The sequence below is a fragment of the Leucoraja erinacea genome, chromosome 30 (assembly GCF_028641065.1).
Source record: "Leucoraja erinacea ecotype New England chromosome 30, Leri_hhj_1, whole genome shotgun sequence".
Lineage (NCBI taxonomy): Eukaryota > Metazoa > Chordata > Chondrichthyes > Rajiformes > Rajidae > Leucoraja > Leucoraja erinaceus.
Genome location: NC_073406.1, coordinates 21195643 through 21211508, shown reverse-complemented (window position 1 = coordinate 21211508; position 15866 = coordinate 21195643). Strand labels below are relative to the sequence as shown.

At 48.5% G+C, this 15866-nt stretch overlaps 1 protein-coding gene across 4 annotated transcripts in view; it reads left to right on the top strand.

The window, feature by feature from the left end:
• Positions 1-15102, top strand: part of LOC129711738 (uncharacterized) — a 40070-nt gene extending 24968 nt beyond the window's left edge. For 2 of the 4 annotated variants that reach the window (XM_055659640.1, XM_055659639.1), the window contains exons 3-7: positions 4236-4298; positions 7688-7767; positions 9508-9638; positions 10246-10312; positions 13669-15101. In XM_055659640.1, coding sequence (XP_055515615.1) covers positions 4236-4298; positions 7688-7767; positions 9508-9638; positions 10246-10312; positions 13669-13799 — 472 coding nt within the window. In that variant the 3' untranslated portion in view covers positions 13800-15101. Of the gene's footprint in view, positions 1-4235; positions 4299-7687; positions 7768-9507; positions 9639-10245; positions 10313-13668 lie in introns of all 4 variants that reach the window. The other 2 variants (XM_055659638.1, XM_055659637.1) reach the window with 2 other exon arrangements.
• Positions 15103-15866: the final 764 nt, after the last annotated feature.

The window sequence follows — 15866 nt, the reverse complement described above, 5'->3', positions numbered from 1 at the left end:
CTGGACATTATCTTGCACTAAAGGTTATTCATGCTATTCCCTTTGTCATGTATCTGCACACTGTGACTTGCTCAATTCCAATCATGTATTGTCTTTCCGCCGACTGGTTAACACGCAACAAAGGCTTTGTACCTCGGTACACGTGACAATAAATTAAACTCAAACTCCTTACTAATCAAGTACCTACCGATCTCCACATTAAAAATACCCAATGTCTTGGCCTCCACAGCCACCTGTGTCTATGAATTACACCCTCTGGTTCCTTCTGAAGTAATGTCAGGGATAGGCAATTAGTGCTGGACTAACTAGAGACACCCATATCGTGAAAGCTGGCTTCTTTCAAAGATATGTGTCGGGGGCAGCATGCTGAGGGCATGTAGACCACACCATTATATTGCATAACTGGTCTAAATTTCTTAACTTTGTGCATAAAATATATTCCTGTCACAGTGTATATGACAATTTTCACACAGAGTTGTGAGTCTGTGGAATTCTCTGCCTCTGAGGGCAGCGGAGGAAGGTTCTCTGGATACTTTCAAGGATACTTTCTAGATAGGGCTCTTAAAGGTAGCAGAGTCGGGGGTTATGGGGAGAAGGCAGGAACGGGGTACTGATTGTGAATGATCAGCCATGATCACATTGAATGGTGGTGCTGCCTGGAAGGGCTGAATGGCCTACTCCTGCACCCATTGTCTATTGTCTGATTAAACAACTACTGATTATTGACCACCAAGCTACCCCACGTTCTCCCTACATCCACGTGGGTTCCCCTGGGTGCTCTGGTTTCCTCCCACATCCCAAAGACATGCAGGTCATTATGTTATATGGCCACAATAAGTAACCTCTAGTGTGTGGGCACATGTTAGCATCTGGGGCAGGTTGATGGAAATATGGGGAGAATAACATTGGCAATATTGTAAACAGGTGCCCGAAGACTAGCATGGACATGGTGGGCCAAAGGGCCACAGGACTTTACAATTCTTGTATGCTGAGCAAATTTTCCTTCTCACCCAATTGTTTCCTTTCTCCTCATTATTAATCCACACACACACACACACTAGTTGCACAGTAAGCTACTGGAGCCTTGGTTACACTGTGTGTCCACAGTGTTGGCAGTCAAGGCATGTGTTCAGCAGCTTCTTTAGAGAACTGATTAACTTTATTTTCATGAGATAAATCAAGATGATCCTCAGACCACAGAATCATCATCACATTTGTAGCATGTGATCTGAGCACCTTAATCACTTCTACAATTCTTAAAAGTGAGAGTTAATCTAGACAGTATCTACGTACATTCTATGTGCTTACCACGAGTTTGATTTTTTTTTTAAACTCGGGAGAGCTCTTGAATGACCTCATACAGTGGGACAGACCCTTAACACTATCTTGCACACACTGGGGACAATGTACAATTCTACCAAGCCAATTAACCTACAATCCTGTATGTCTTTGGAGTGTGGGCGGAAACCGGAGAAAACCCATGCAGGTCACAGGGAGACCGTGCAAACTCCAAACAGACAGCACCCGTAATCAGGATTGAACCCGAGTCTCTGGTGCTGTAAAGCAGCAACTCTACCGCTGCGCCAGCGTGCTGCTGAGCCTTCCCCTGCCGAGATATGTTTGGGTGATGGACGTTGCTTGGGGACAGAGCTTCCACCACACCCTGGGGGAATTTGTTGTCTCACACCACCCTACATTGATGAATGACCCCCCCGAATGATGGTACCATAGGAATTGCCAGGTCTGCAAAATTGTGACCATGAGGAAAAATTGGTATCAGCTGGCATAACTTCTCATGGAGCAGAAGAGGGTAAGGGTGGTGAATAACATCATGAGTGGCTTGGATGCGTATCCTTCAATGGGCTCAAACACCAGGAGATAAGTGTTAAAGTCATTGGGAGAATTATTTTCATTTCGATGCTTGTTAGGGTCTAGAGCTCGCTGCCTGCGAGAGAAGGAAAGGCAGAAGTCTGCGTCACATTTCAAGTACATATTCAAGTAGAGTTGAACTCTGATAACCCACCACCTGGTTAATCAGAATTTTTAAATTTAGTTTAAAGATACAGCACGGAAACTGGTCCTTTAGCCCACCGAGTCCGCACCGACCAACAATCCCCGCACATTAACACTATGCCACACACACTAGTAACAGATTTACATTTATAACCAAGCCATTTAAACTACAAACCTGTACGTCTTTAGAAACCAGAGAACCCGGAGAATGCCCACGCAGGTCACAGGAAGAACGTATAAGCTCTGTACAGACAAGCACCCATAGTCAGGATCATACCCGGGTCCCTGGCGCTGTAAGGCAGTCACGCCACCATGCCGCCCCATCCTGATGGTTTGCATTTGGCTCATCTGGAGCGCCAGTTCCCACCATCCAGTGAAATCCAGCAGATTCACTGGAAGATTTATATTATTTATTAACCATATAATATAACCATATAACAATTACAGCACGGAAACAGGCCATCTCGACCCTTCTAGTCCGTGCCGAACACATAATCTCCCCTAGTCCCATATACCTGCGCTCAGACCATAACCCTCCATTCCCTTCCCATCCATATAACTATCCAATTTATTTTTAAATGATAAAAACGAACCTGCCTCCACCACCTTCACTGGAAGCTCATTCCACACAGTTACCACTCTCTGAGTAAAGAAGTTCCCCCTCATGTTACCCCTAAACTTCAGTCCCTTAATTCTCATGTCATGTCCCCTTGTTTGAATCTTCCCTACTCTCAGTGGGAAAAGCTTTTCCACGTCAACTCTGTCTATCCCTCTCATCATTTTAAAAACCTCTATCAAGTCCCCCCTTAACCTTCTGCGCTCCAAAGAATAAAGCCCTAACTTGTTCAACCTTTCTCTGTAACTTAGTTGCTGAAACCCAGGCAACATTCTAGTAAATCTCCTCTGTACTCTCTCTATTTTGTTGACATCCTTCCTATAATTAGGCGACCAAAATTGTACACCATACTCCAGAATTGGCCTCACCAATGCCTTGTACAATTTTAACATTACATCCCAACCATTATTGGTTTATTGTTGCCGCGTGCACCGGGATACAGTGGAAAACATTGTTTTGCGTGTGATCCAGGCAAATCGTCCCCATACACGAGCACCGTGCCTTGCAGTTGTGGACATCTCTACACACAATAAGCAGAATTACAGGACTGCACACATTTAGAAGATTCCATTAAATCTGTACATGAAAGCAGGAGCCCGTTTAATAAGGGAGTTTTTACCCGCAGGGACGCTGCCGTCCATTTTAAAACATTCCTAATTGAAGGGACATAATCCTATAATCCTGGCATCTTCCTGCTCGTTGCTTTTTTTTTACCATGAGTTCTCTGGTCTCCTGACACCTATCCAATCCAGTTTTGAGTTAGTCGGGGTTACAGTCATTCACTCATTTAAGAGGAGTCATTAGAGGCCAGTACAGTGGCGCAGCGGTAGAGTCTCTGCCTTACAGCTCCAGGGTCCCGGGTTCGATCCCGACTACGGGTGCTGTCTTTAAGGAGTTTGTGCATTCTCCCTGTGACTTGCGTGGGTTTTCTCCGGGTGCTCCGGTTTCCTCCCATGTAAGCCGGGGAGCGCCTGTACAATTAACGACCAGTTATTCTAGGGAAACAAATTGCTGGAGTAACTCTAGGCAGCATCTCTGGAGAGAAGGAATGCACGACGTTTCGGGTCGAGACCCTTCTTCAGGCTGTTAGTCAGGAGAGGGGGAGATACAGAAATGAGGAAGTGTAAGGTGTGAGAATGAGACATCAAAGTGGGTGGAGATCAAGGGAAATGTAGAATAGATCATTGTTAGTGTGGAGAAGGTAACAACAAAGCAAACAGAGATAAAATGTAATCAGGGATAGTCAGACTGGTCGGAGAACTGTGAAGGAGGGGGGGGGGATGGAGAAGGAAAAACAAGGGCTACTTGAAGTCAGAGAAGTCAATGTCCATACCGCTGGGGGGTGTAAGCTGCCCAAGCGAAATATGAGTTGCTGTTCCTCCAATTTGCACTGGGCCTCACTGAAGAGTGGAGGGACCGGCTAAAGCCTGGAATGTCATGGGTCATATAGGTTATAGAGCTGGAAGACAAATTTCCAGAGTGAGGGTTAGGCTGTTTAATGACACTATGTTGCCTCATGCAGACTTTTAAATATTGGTTTGCAGTTTAATTCTGTACAACATACGACGTTTATTAACTATGTCCCAATTTTTGTATTTGCTTCTAGCCAAGTGCTGTTGGCCCTGTTTGTGAGCGGCTTCCTCTTGCCACAGTTGTCCGTGCTCGCTCGGTAAGTGGAGTCGTTGATGTGCGGGGTTGTTGAGAGTGGCGCAGTGGCGCAGCTGGCAGAGTTGCTGCCTCACTGTGCCAGAGATCCCGGCTTCGATCTTGGCATGGGATGCTGCATGGGTGGAGGTTTTGCTCAGCGTTCTCTCCCGTGACCACGGTGGGTTGCATCCGGGTACTCCGGTTTCCTCAAAGACATGCGGGTTTGTAGGTTAATTGGCCTCGGTAAAGTTGCTCCTAGTGTGTCGGGAGTGGATGGGAAAGTGGGATAACATGGAGCGGGTGATGGATGGACAGCATGAACTCGATGGGCTGAAGGGCCTGCTTTCACGCTGACTAAAAGTGATCACCTCAAAAGCTCTTGCCAGCAATGGATGCTCTGCCCCCGAGAAGGGCCACATGGAGAAGAAACTTCACAGTCGGTCCTCTGCTGCTTTCCATTCCATGCAGTTACAGTTCAAGGAATATTATTGCATGCACAGTGGCCATTTGGCCCATCGTGTGTCTGGTAGAGTACTCCCAATTGACCACGGCCACTCACTGTGTTTAAGGAAAGGTTTTCTCTTGGCGTCACTAGTTCTCTTGTTGATCAATCTGAACCTTGGGCTGGGAATTATCAGCCCAATGGCAGGCAGCCACTTGAGGCCTGTTCCACCATTTAGACCGAGACACAAGGAACTGCAGATGCTGGAATCTTGAGAAAAACACAAAGTGCTGGAGCAACTCAGCGGGTCAGGCAGCATCCTTGGAGGGAATGGGCAGGTGACATTTCAGGTCTGAAGTGAGGTCCAGACCCGAAAGGTTGCCTGTTCATTCTCTCCCTCTGATGCTGCCTGAACCACTTAGTTCCTCCAGCGCTTTGTGTTTTGCTCAAGATTCAGACAGTGACGTGTTTGTGACTTAGTTCCATTCATCAGCCATTGGGTAAAAATGATCAATTACTCAGAATTTTCTGTTGACTTCACACTTGCAGCAGATCCGAACCTCTGCAAACTTCCCCGTAGTCGGTTTGGTTTTGTTGTGAACCTCCAACGATGACACACAAGGAGGCCACTCATCCATCAGGTCCATGCCAGCAGACCAGTCCCATCTCCTTGGTAATCTCACTGTAACCTAACTCTCCATTCCCATCAATTTGCTTTCCTTTTGTTTTAAACCACTTACCCGCACCGGAGGTATTCAACAAACCTACTAACCATCTAATCTGCTGCTTAGAATACAACGCTTCCATATCTCTAGACTCCCTCTAGCCCTGACTCTCAGTTGGAAGAAGGGTCTCGACCCGAAACATCAACCATTCCTTCTCTCCAGAGATGCTGCCCAAAGATCTTAGAGCAGAGCAAGATGGGCTACTCCTGCGAAATACAATGGGCTGACGTGTAGTACGCTACGGAGGGGATCCTGGGCATTTTTCCCCGCCCATTTTAGAAAAACGGAGTCTACCCAACCCGACTCGCAGTGTGGGTTAGATTCATAATTCTGTCAGTTCATACTTCTTGTCAAGAATAAAATTTGACTCTGGTAATTGTCTTTTTTAATGTTTTTTAAATTGTTTCTTTTTAAATGGCTCACAAACAGTGTTTGAGTTGATTTTGTAGTAACCGGAACCGACCCGACTCGTAGGGTAATTGACATTGCGGGGGGAGTTTTTGTGTGTGATATAGGGTTAGATTCATAATTCTGTTAGTTCATAATTCTGTTAATTCTTGTTAAAGAATAAAATGTTTATAAACACATATACATGAATGTGATATAAATGTATATAATCATATAACACACACAATTATATTTCTTCCGATCCAATGATGAACTCTATTTCAGACTAGACAACGGACATTAAATAAGAAACATTGTAAACCTCCCCACAACTTCACACGCACTAGGCCTTATCCCCCACCCCTCAACTCTCCCCCCCCCCCCTCAACTCTCCCCGTCCCCCCCCCCCCCGCACTCCCTCGTCTCCCCCCCCACTACAATGTCCCCCCCCCTCCTATGCCCCTCTCCCCACACCCCACACTCCCCACTCCCCCCGGGCCCCACACTCCCTCTCCCTGGCTGCCCCACACTCCCTCTCCCTCGCTGCCCCGGGCCCCACACTCCCTCTCTCCGGGCCCCACACTCTCCCTCTCTCCGCTGCCCCGAGCCCCAAACACCCTCTCCCCGCTGCCCCGGGCCCCACACTCCCTCTCCCTGGGCCCCACACTGCCTCTCCCCGGGCCCCACACTCCCTCCTCCCTCTCCCTGCCCCCCGGGCCCCGCACTCCCTCTCCCGGGCCCCCACACTCCCTCTCTCTGCTGCCCCGGGCCCAAACACCCTCTCCCCGCTGTCCCGGGCCCCACACTCCCTCCCCTGGCCCCACACTCCCTCTCCCTGCTGCCCCGAGCCCCACACTCCCTCTCCCCCTCTCCCTGTTGCCCCGGCCCCACACTCCCTCTCCCCGCTGCCCCGGGCCCCACACTCCCTCTCCCCACACTGCCCTCCCCGGGCCCCACACTTCCTCTCTCCCGCTGCCCCGACCCCAAACTCCCTCTCCCCGCTGCCCCGGGCCCCACACTCCCTCTCCCTGCTGTCCTGGGCCCCACACTCCCTCTCCCCGCTGCGGAAACAAAGATCTTTGGCCGGAAGCAAGATGGCGGAACAAGATGGCGGGGACTGGTCGCTAAAATGGGTCCTATGAATCCGCCCATGAGCGTACTACACATTTGCGTGAGAGTAACCCATCTTGCTCTGCTCTAAGATCTTTGATGCTGCCTGTCCCGCTGAGTTTTTCCAGCATTTTGTGTCTATTTTCGATAAAAACCAGCATCTGCAGTTCCTTTTTACAAATTACCTAACTTGTTGAAATCAGTCTTTAATGCAAATTCGCCCAAAAAATGGAAATTTGAACTCTAAAGAAGGGTCTGGACCCAAAACATCACCCATTCCTTTTCCCCAGAGATGCTGCCTGGCCCGCTGAGTTGCTTCAGCGATGTGTGTCTATCTTCGGTGAAAACCAGCAGCTCCAGTTGATTCCTGCACAATCTTTTTCCCAGTTTAGCGGAGCCTAAAATATCAAGGCAAAAATTTAAGGAGAACAGGGATTTGAGGGGCAAATTCTTCCACACAGCGTGCGGTAGGTACGTGGAACAAGCTGCCAGAGGCAGTGGGAGAAGCAGGTACAATTGCCACGTTTAAAAGACAACTGGACAGGTTCGTGGATAGGAAAGGTTGGGAACGATATGGGCCAAATGCAGGCCTATGGGACTAGCAATGGTAGACATCTTGGCCAGCATGGACAGGATGGGCTGAGGGACCAGTTTTCATGCTGTGTGACGCTGTCTAATGTTGCTCACAAGGAGGGACTGGGGATGATTTCCTACTGGCAGGTTTGTAATCTTTTGCTTATCTTTCAGACCGAGGTCATCGAGATATTGTAACCAGCCCCTCCTCCACAATCTGACCACTTACATCATCTTCACTTTCCTGATGACAGGTAGGATTCTGCTGCTCTTTTAGCACCGACCTTACAATCCACCGTGCAATCCACCGATACATTTGTGTGGCTGCAGCTCCCATTCGCTCTCTCATAGAAACATAGAAAATAGGTGCAGGAGTAGGCCATTCGGCCCTTCGAGCCAGCACCTCCATTCAATATGATCATGGCTAATCATTCAAAATCAGTACCATTCATTTTTAATTAATGAAGGATTTAGATAGTGTAAATAAGGAAAGTATTTCCTCAATGGGAATGAGTGAGTAGACAAGTCTGTTTCCGTTCAGTGTGGCTCTCTGTCCCAACTCGAAACGTTGTCTGTCCATTTCCTCCACAGATGCTGCCTGACCTGCTGTGTTCTTCCAGCACTTTGTGTTTTGCTCCTGAGAGTTCTTGACAGGGTGGATGTGGGGAGGATTTGTCCCACCGTAGAATCTAGAGGCGGGGGTTATCCATTTAAAACAGAACGAGACCAAGAAAGTTAGTTTAGTTAAGGATCACGACCCGAAACATCACCCATTCCTTCTCTACAGATATGCTGCCTGACTCTCTGAGTTACTCCAGCATTTTGTGTCTATCTTTGGTGCAAACCAGCATCTGCAGTTCTTTCCGACACACAGTTTAGTTTATTGTCACGTGTGCCGAGGTACAGTGCAAAGCTTCTGTCACCTGCTCACCAGTCAGCGGAAAGACAACACATGATTACAATCGAGCCGTGCACAGTGTACAGATACATTATTTTTCTCTGAGAGTCTGAATCTTGGTTCTTCAAAAGGCAATGGAAGCAGAACCTTTGAATATTTCCAAGATGAAGTGGATGCATAACCTGATAAAGAAAGGGTGGAAGTCAGACATGAATGCGGTGTCGAGGTGAATCTTGAGGAACCGAATGGCATCCTCTTGCTCCTGAATCACACGCGGGCAGGTTTATCAGGTCGTAAGCGATAGGAGCAGAATTAGGCCATTGGGGCCCATCAATTCTACTCCGCCATTCAATCATGCATGATCTATCTCTCCTTCCTAACCCCAATCTCTCCCCCCCCCCCCCCCTCCCCCATAACCACTAACACCCGTACTAATCAAGAATCATTCTATCTAAGCCTTAAAAATATCCATTGACTTGGCCTCCACGGCTTTCTGTGGCAAAGACGTCCACAGATTCACCACCCGTGGGTCACTTGACTTCAGCTTCGAAGATCAGCAGTGTGGTCTCCATGGGAACTCTGCTCTGCCTGTGTCAAATAATTGGGCCCAGGAACTGTGGATGCTGGAATCATGGGGTCAGGCAACATCTGTGGACGGAAATGGACTGATCGAGGACCAGAGGACATAGTTTTAAGGTGAAGGGGAAAAGATTTGATAGGAATCTGAGGGGTAACTTTTTTCACACAAAGAGTGGTGGGTGTATGGAACGAGCCGCCAGAGGAGGTAGTTGAGGCCGGGACTATCGCAACGTTTAAGAAACATGGGTAGGACAGGTTTGGAGGGATATGGGCCAAACGCAGGCAGGTGGGACTAGTGTAGCTGGGAGATGTGGGCAAGTTGGGCCGAAGGGCCTGTTTCCACACTTTATGAAGAAGGGTCCCGACCCGAAGCATCATCTGTCTCTTTCCCTCCACAGATGTTGCCTGGCCCGCTGAGTTCCTCCAGCAGTTTGTTTTTTTAGTAAAATGACTGGTTGTTGCAACAATTTGTTATTAAGTATACAAATAGATCTAATTCTCACGAAACTCTTTGTAGGATTCACTTTCCTTTTGACGCTGATGGATCCGATTCCCTGCAAGCTGAGAGCGGCCTTTCATACATTTGGAGTTGGATCATTTCTACAAGGTGCCTTAACCACCTCATTCACCATTGCTGCCCCTCAGTGTGTGAGTTTATCTTCCTTGTTCTGTGATCATCTCAAGTGCTGTGTTAGGTTTTCACAGTTAGCCAGAAACCTGACCTTGTTGTGGCTGCAGCCTTGATAATCTCGTGGGAATGAGACTCCCCCCTGTAGCAGATCGAGTACAGAGGATAAAGTTTGACTTTGTGCAAAATGAGCAGATCTCAGTTAAGTGGGTGACGTTTGCTACTTTGCTACTTTAGATGGGGGCGCAGCGATAGAGTCACTGCCTCACAACGCCAGAGACCCGGGTTCGATCCTGACTGCAGGTGCTGTCTGTATGGAGTTTCTACACTCTCCCCGTGACCACGAGGGTTTTCTCCGGGTGCTCTGATATACTCCCACGTTCCAAAGGCGCGCGGGTTTGTAGGCGAATTGGCTTCGGTAAAATTGGAAATATTCCCCTAGTGTGTTTAGGATAGAATTAGTGTTCGGGGATCGCTGGTCGATGCGGACTCGGTGGATCGACGGGCCTGTTTCCACGCTGTATCTCTAAACTAATATGAGCTAGAGCAAATCTGATTATTAAAGAACAGTTTACGTAGATTTTCAGTATTAATCCTTACAGGATTTCCTTTATTTCTCTGTGTTAGGCAATCACCACTCCAGAGCTCTACTACCTGTCCCTTGTGCTGTCTGTACTGAGTGTGCTCGCTACAGGTTTGTACTCTCTTAGTTTTACGTTGCTTCCTTTGCCCGTTTCAGTAGCGGCACGGTGGCGCGGCCGTTAGAGCCGCTGTCTCACCGACCTTGGATGCTGTCTGTGTGGAGTTTGCACGTTCTCCCTGTGAACGTGTGGGTTTCCTCTGGGTGCTTCGGTTTCCTCCCACGCGCCAAAGACATGCGGGTTTGTAGAGTAATTGGCCTCGGTAAATTGCCCCTAGTGTGTGGGGAGCAAGATGACAGGACTAGGGTGGACGGGTGATCGATGGTCAGCATGGACACTGTGGGCCGAAGGGCCTTTCTCCATGTGTATCTGTCTAAACTGGTCAGTGCAGGAAAGAACTGCAGATGCTGGAATTAAGTCTGAAGAAGGGTCTCGACCCGAAACATCACCCGTTCCTTCTCTCCAGAGGTACTCCAGCATTTTGTGTCTATGTTCTCTCTAAATTGGTCAGTTCTGCCCTAAGGCACCCAGTGTTTCTCTCCTTCACTACCGCCCGACCAGCTGGACACATCCTCCAGCCCAAAGCTTCACAGCCTTTACACTCCTTTGTTTTTACCCTCACTCTAACTATAGTTTAGTTTATTGCCATGTGTACCGGGTACAGTGAGAAGCTTTTTGTTGAGTGCTATCCAGTCAGCGGAAAGACGATGCATGATTATAGTCAAGCAGTCCACAGTGTAGATACAGGATAATGGGAATCATTTTCAGTGCAAGGTAAAGTGGAGTAAGGTCGGATTAAAGATAGTCCGAGGGTCTCCAATTAGGTCGAGGGTAGCTCAGTTGTTGGTAGGATGGTTTAGTTGCCTGGTAACAGCTGGGAAAAAACTGGCCCTGAATCTGGAGGTGTGCATTTTCACACTTCTGTACCTCTTGCCTGATGGGAGAGGGGAGGAGAGGTAGACCAGTCGCACCCGGGTCACTCCCTCTTCTCCCCTCTCCCATTAGGCAAATACAGCTGTTATCAGGCAAATGAACCATCCTACCACAACTAGAGAGCAGTCATGAGCTACTATCTACCTAGACAGCATACAGCACATAATCCTCCAACACTCTCTCCACCTCCAACGGGATCCCACTACTGGCCACATCTTCCCATCTCCACATCTTTCTGCTTTCCGCAGAGACCGTTCCCTCTGCAACTCGTCCCTTCCCACCCAAGCCACTCCCCCCCCCAGGTACTATCCCCTGCAACCGCAGGAGAACTGCAACTCCTGTCCCTTTGCCCCCCCCCCCCCCCCCCCCCCCCCCCCCCCCCCCCCCCCCCCCCCCCCCCCCCCCCCTCGACTCCATTCAAGGACCCAAACAGTCTTTTCAGGTGAAGCAGAGGTTCACTTGCACCTCCTCCAACCTTATCTACTGTATCCACTGTTCCAGGTGTCAACTCCTGTATATCGGCGAGACCAAGCGCAGGCTCGGCGATTGTTTCGCTGAACCCTCCGCTCAGTCCGCCTTAACCTACCTGATCTCCTGGCTGCTCAGCACTTTAACTCCCCCTCCCATTCCCAACCTGACCTTTCTGTACTGGGCCTCCTCCATTGTCAGAGTGAGGCCTAGCACAAATTGGAGGAACAGCACCTTATATTTCGCTTGGGTAGCTTACACCCCAGCGGTATGTACATTGACTTCTCTAACTTCAAATAACCCTTGCTTTTTCTCTCTCTCTCTCTCTCTCTCTCTCTCTCTCTCTCTCTCTCTCTCTCCATCCCCTCCCCCATCGCAGTTCTCCCACTGGTCTTACTGTCTCTGACTGCTTTCTATCTCTGTCCCGCCCATTCCCCTGACATCAGTCTGAAGAAGGGTCTCGACCGGAAACGTCACCCATTCCTTCTCTCCAGAGATGCTGCCTGTCCCGCTGGGTTACTCCAGCATTTTGTGTCTGTCTACCATCTAGCTTAGTGGTTCCCAACCTTTTTTTGGCCATGCCCCACCTAATCACCTCTAAAATCCTGATGCCCCCCCGCTTGCTTTCCCTTGAGAGAAAACGGAGGAAATAGATATTATAAGGGTAACTTAGCAAAAGCTCTTTGAATCGCATTTCTAAATCCAATTCAATAAATACGGTTCTCCCATGACCTCGCGTGCTTCATGCGATGTGCATGAAGAGCGATGGCGTGGTGATTATGTAATAACTACTCAATAAAGACCTTTTTTATCCCCCAAAAAAAATTATTTACTCAAAATAACATCTGAAACATAAACTACATATGTTTACCTGATGGAAAATCCAAAAAAATAAAAATCGAAAATTTGGGCCCAGACCTCCTCAGTCGCGCTCTATTGCCCCCCTTAAAAATCAAATTGCCCCCCTGTGGGGCGTACGCCCAACGTTGGGAACCACTGATCTAGCTCATTGGAGATTATCTTTAATCGGACTTGATTCGACTTTATCTTGCATTAAACGTTATTCCCTTTATCCTGTACACTGTAGACGGCTTGAATGTAATCATGTATAGTCTTTCCCATGACTGGACAGCACGCAACAAAAAAGCAATTCACTGTACCTCTGTACACATGACAATAAACTAAACTAAACAGTTTGCGGCCCTCACACAGAGCACAACAAGACAATCTGACTGCGAATTAAACAAGAGGTTACATTCAGTACATCGCTGTGTGCAGACACAAGAAACTGCAGATGCTGGATTACAAATAAAGACCCAGAGTGCTGGAGTAACTCAGGCAGTATCTGTGGAGGACATGGATAGGTCATAAGTGATAGGAGCAGAATTAGGCCTTTCGGACCATCAAGTCTACTCCGGATTCAATCATGGCTGATCTAACACTCCCTCCTAACCCCGTTCTCCTGCCTTCTCCCCATAACCCCTGACACCCGTACTGATCACGTTTAGGGTCTGAAGAAGCACCCCAAAACGAAACATCACCTAGTCATCTTCTCTAGAAATGCTGCCTGACCTGCAGAGTTACGCCAGCACTTTGTGTCTTTGCTTAGTAGTGTGAGTGGTTTTAATGCTCAGTCCAGCACAACAAACAACTGAAATTTACTGGGTGGCACGGAGGCGTAGCAGTAGAGCTGCTGCCTTACAGCGGCAGAGACCCGGGTTCGATCCCGACTACGGGTGCTGTCTGTACGGAATTTGTACGTTCGCCCCATGACCTGCGTGGGTTTTCTCCGAGAGCTTCGGTTTCCTCCCACACTCCAAAGACGTGCAGATTTGCAGGTTAATTGGCTTGGTGTAAATGTGAAAATTATCCCTAGTGTGAGTAGGATGGTGTTAATGTGCAGGGATTGGTGTCGGCACGGACTCGGTGGGCCGAAGGGCCTGTTTCCACGCCGTCTCTCTAAACAAAAAAACAACCTAAGACTTCTTTTATTATTTCTTTTAAACAGTGTTCATCGTGTTCCTGATCCCATTCCGGATGATCAACGGTTTCCATCCTGGAACGCTTTTAACTCCAGGATCACGCGCTGGAAACCGCCACAAACCGGTCGCGGGCTGCCCGTGCTGCTGGTACATTTAACGAAGGCATTGGTGAATCCCACACATGAATGAATAATGCATTTGGTTGCTGTGCAACAGAAGCTTCTGGAACATTCCGCTGCACGAGTTCACACGCTATTCCAGTGGAAACAGCCCGAGCTGAGTTGGTCAAAAGACTGAAATGGATTTGTTGTCAGTATTTGCTTTGTAGGTTTAACGTGGTGGACGGCTTAGAACAGTTCTGTTGGTAGACTGTTGGTTCCCTGCATTAGACAGCGTGGAGGGCATTTCTAATCCATTTAATTGTACAGCAGCAGTCGACATGAATTGTTGCTGTGTTCTCTTATGTAAAGTGGAACAGGACATTTATTTACTGATAGGTTTTATACACAGCTGTTTAACCCTTTGTGACCTTTACACATAACGTGATGTGCTGAGTACGGAGGCCAATGCAAGTCCCAAGGCTAGACCGAGACCGACCCCGACCCCCCAACCCTGCAAAACACCTGCATTTTACAGCAAAGATAGACACCAAATGCTGGAGTAAAGGGCAACACGGTGGCGCAGCGGTACAGTTGCAGCCCTACAGCACTTGCAGAGCTGGAGACCCAGGTTCGATCCCGACTACGGGTGCTGTCTGTACGGAGTGTGTATGCTCTCCCCGTGACCTGCGAGGGTTTTCTCCGAGATCTTCGGTTTCCTCCCACACTTCAAAGACACACAGATTTATAGGTGAATTGGCTTGGTATAAATGTAAATTGTCCCTAGTGTGTGCAGGATAGCGTCCATATGTGGGATCGCTGGTCGGCGCGGACTATGTGGGCCGAAGGACCTGTTTCCACGCTGAATCTCTAAACTAAACTTAGCGGGTCAGGCAGGATCTCTGGAGAGAAGGAACAGGTGACGTTTCGGGTCGAGACCCTTGTGCGTTCTTCAAATGAGTCTGAAGAAGGGTCTCGACCCGAAATGTCACTTATTCCTTTTCTCCTGCCGAGTTACTCCAGCGTTTTGTGCCTTATCTTTGGTGTAAACCAGCACCTGCAGTTCCTTCCTACATTGCATTTATACAGAGCCTTTCAAGAAATGCTGAAGCATTTTCCGACCAATGAGGACCATGCTTCTCATACATGGAAACAGGCCATTCGGCCCACTGAGGCCTTGCCGACCAGTGAGCTCCCTTCTTTCAGCACCTGGCCCATTGCCTTCAATGCCTAGGTGATTGAAGTGCGCGGATAGACATCTTGTGAATGTCGTCAGCGACTAGGCTATCACTGTTCTCCACAGTTGTATGTTCCACTTACTCGTCCCCCTCGAGTGGAAATTACCCACTTCCGACCCACCTCCCTCCCCCCCCTCCCCCTCCCTCCCCCCCCCCCCCCCCCCTCCAAATCTCTTACCCCCAACCTTAAATCTACGTCCTCCAGTATATCCTTCTCTGCTGTGGGGAATTGTTTCTTATCTACACCCCTCATCACTCTATTTACCTCAATCATAAATTCATAACTAATAGGCGCAGAATTAGGCCATTCGGCCCATCATGTCTACTCCGCCATTTAATCATGGCTGATCTATTTCTCCCTCCTAACCCCATACACCTGCCATCTCCCCATAACCTTTGACTCCTGTACTAATCAAGAATCTATCCTTCTCTACCTTAAAAATATCCACGACTTGGCCTCCACAGCCGCCTGTGGCACTGAATTCCACAGATTCACTACCCTCTGATCAAAGGGCCTGTCGTGGGAGGATTATATGCTGTCGCCGCATGGTTGCCGGGGTGTCGCCTGTATGGTCGTGAGTAGTTTCCTCAGTCGCCCAAACAGTCGTAGAGATCTGCTACGACTATGACAGTCGCCTAAAAATAACCTAAGTGGGACAGGCCCTTAAGGAAACTTTCCCCTCATCTCCTCCCTAAAAGAACGTCCTTTAATTCTGAGGCTATGACCTTTAGTTCTAGACTCTCCCATTAATGGAAACATCCTCTCCACATCCACTCCATTCACTAATCTAATACAGACCCAGCCTCTTCAGTCTCTCTTCCCAACTGAAACTCTGGCCTTGCTCCGTTCAAAACTTTCCTGAGCAGCCTCTGTGGACTCGAGCTCAT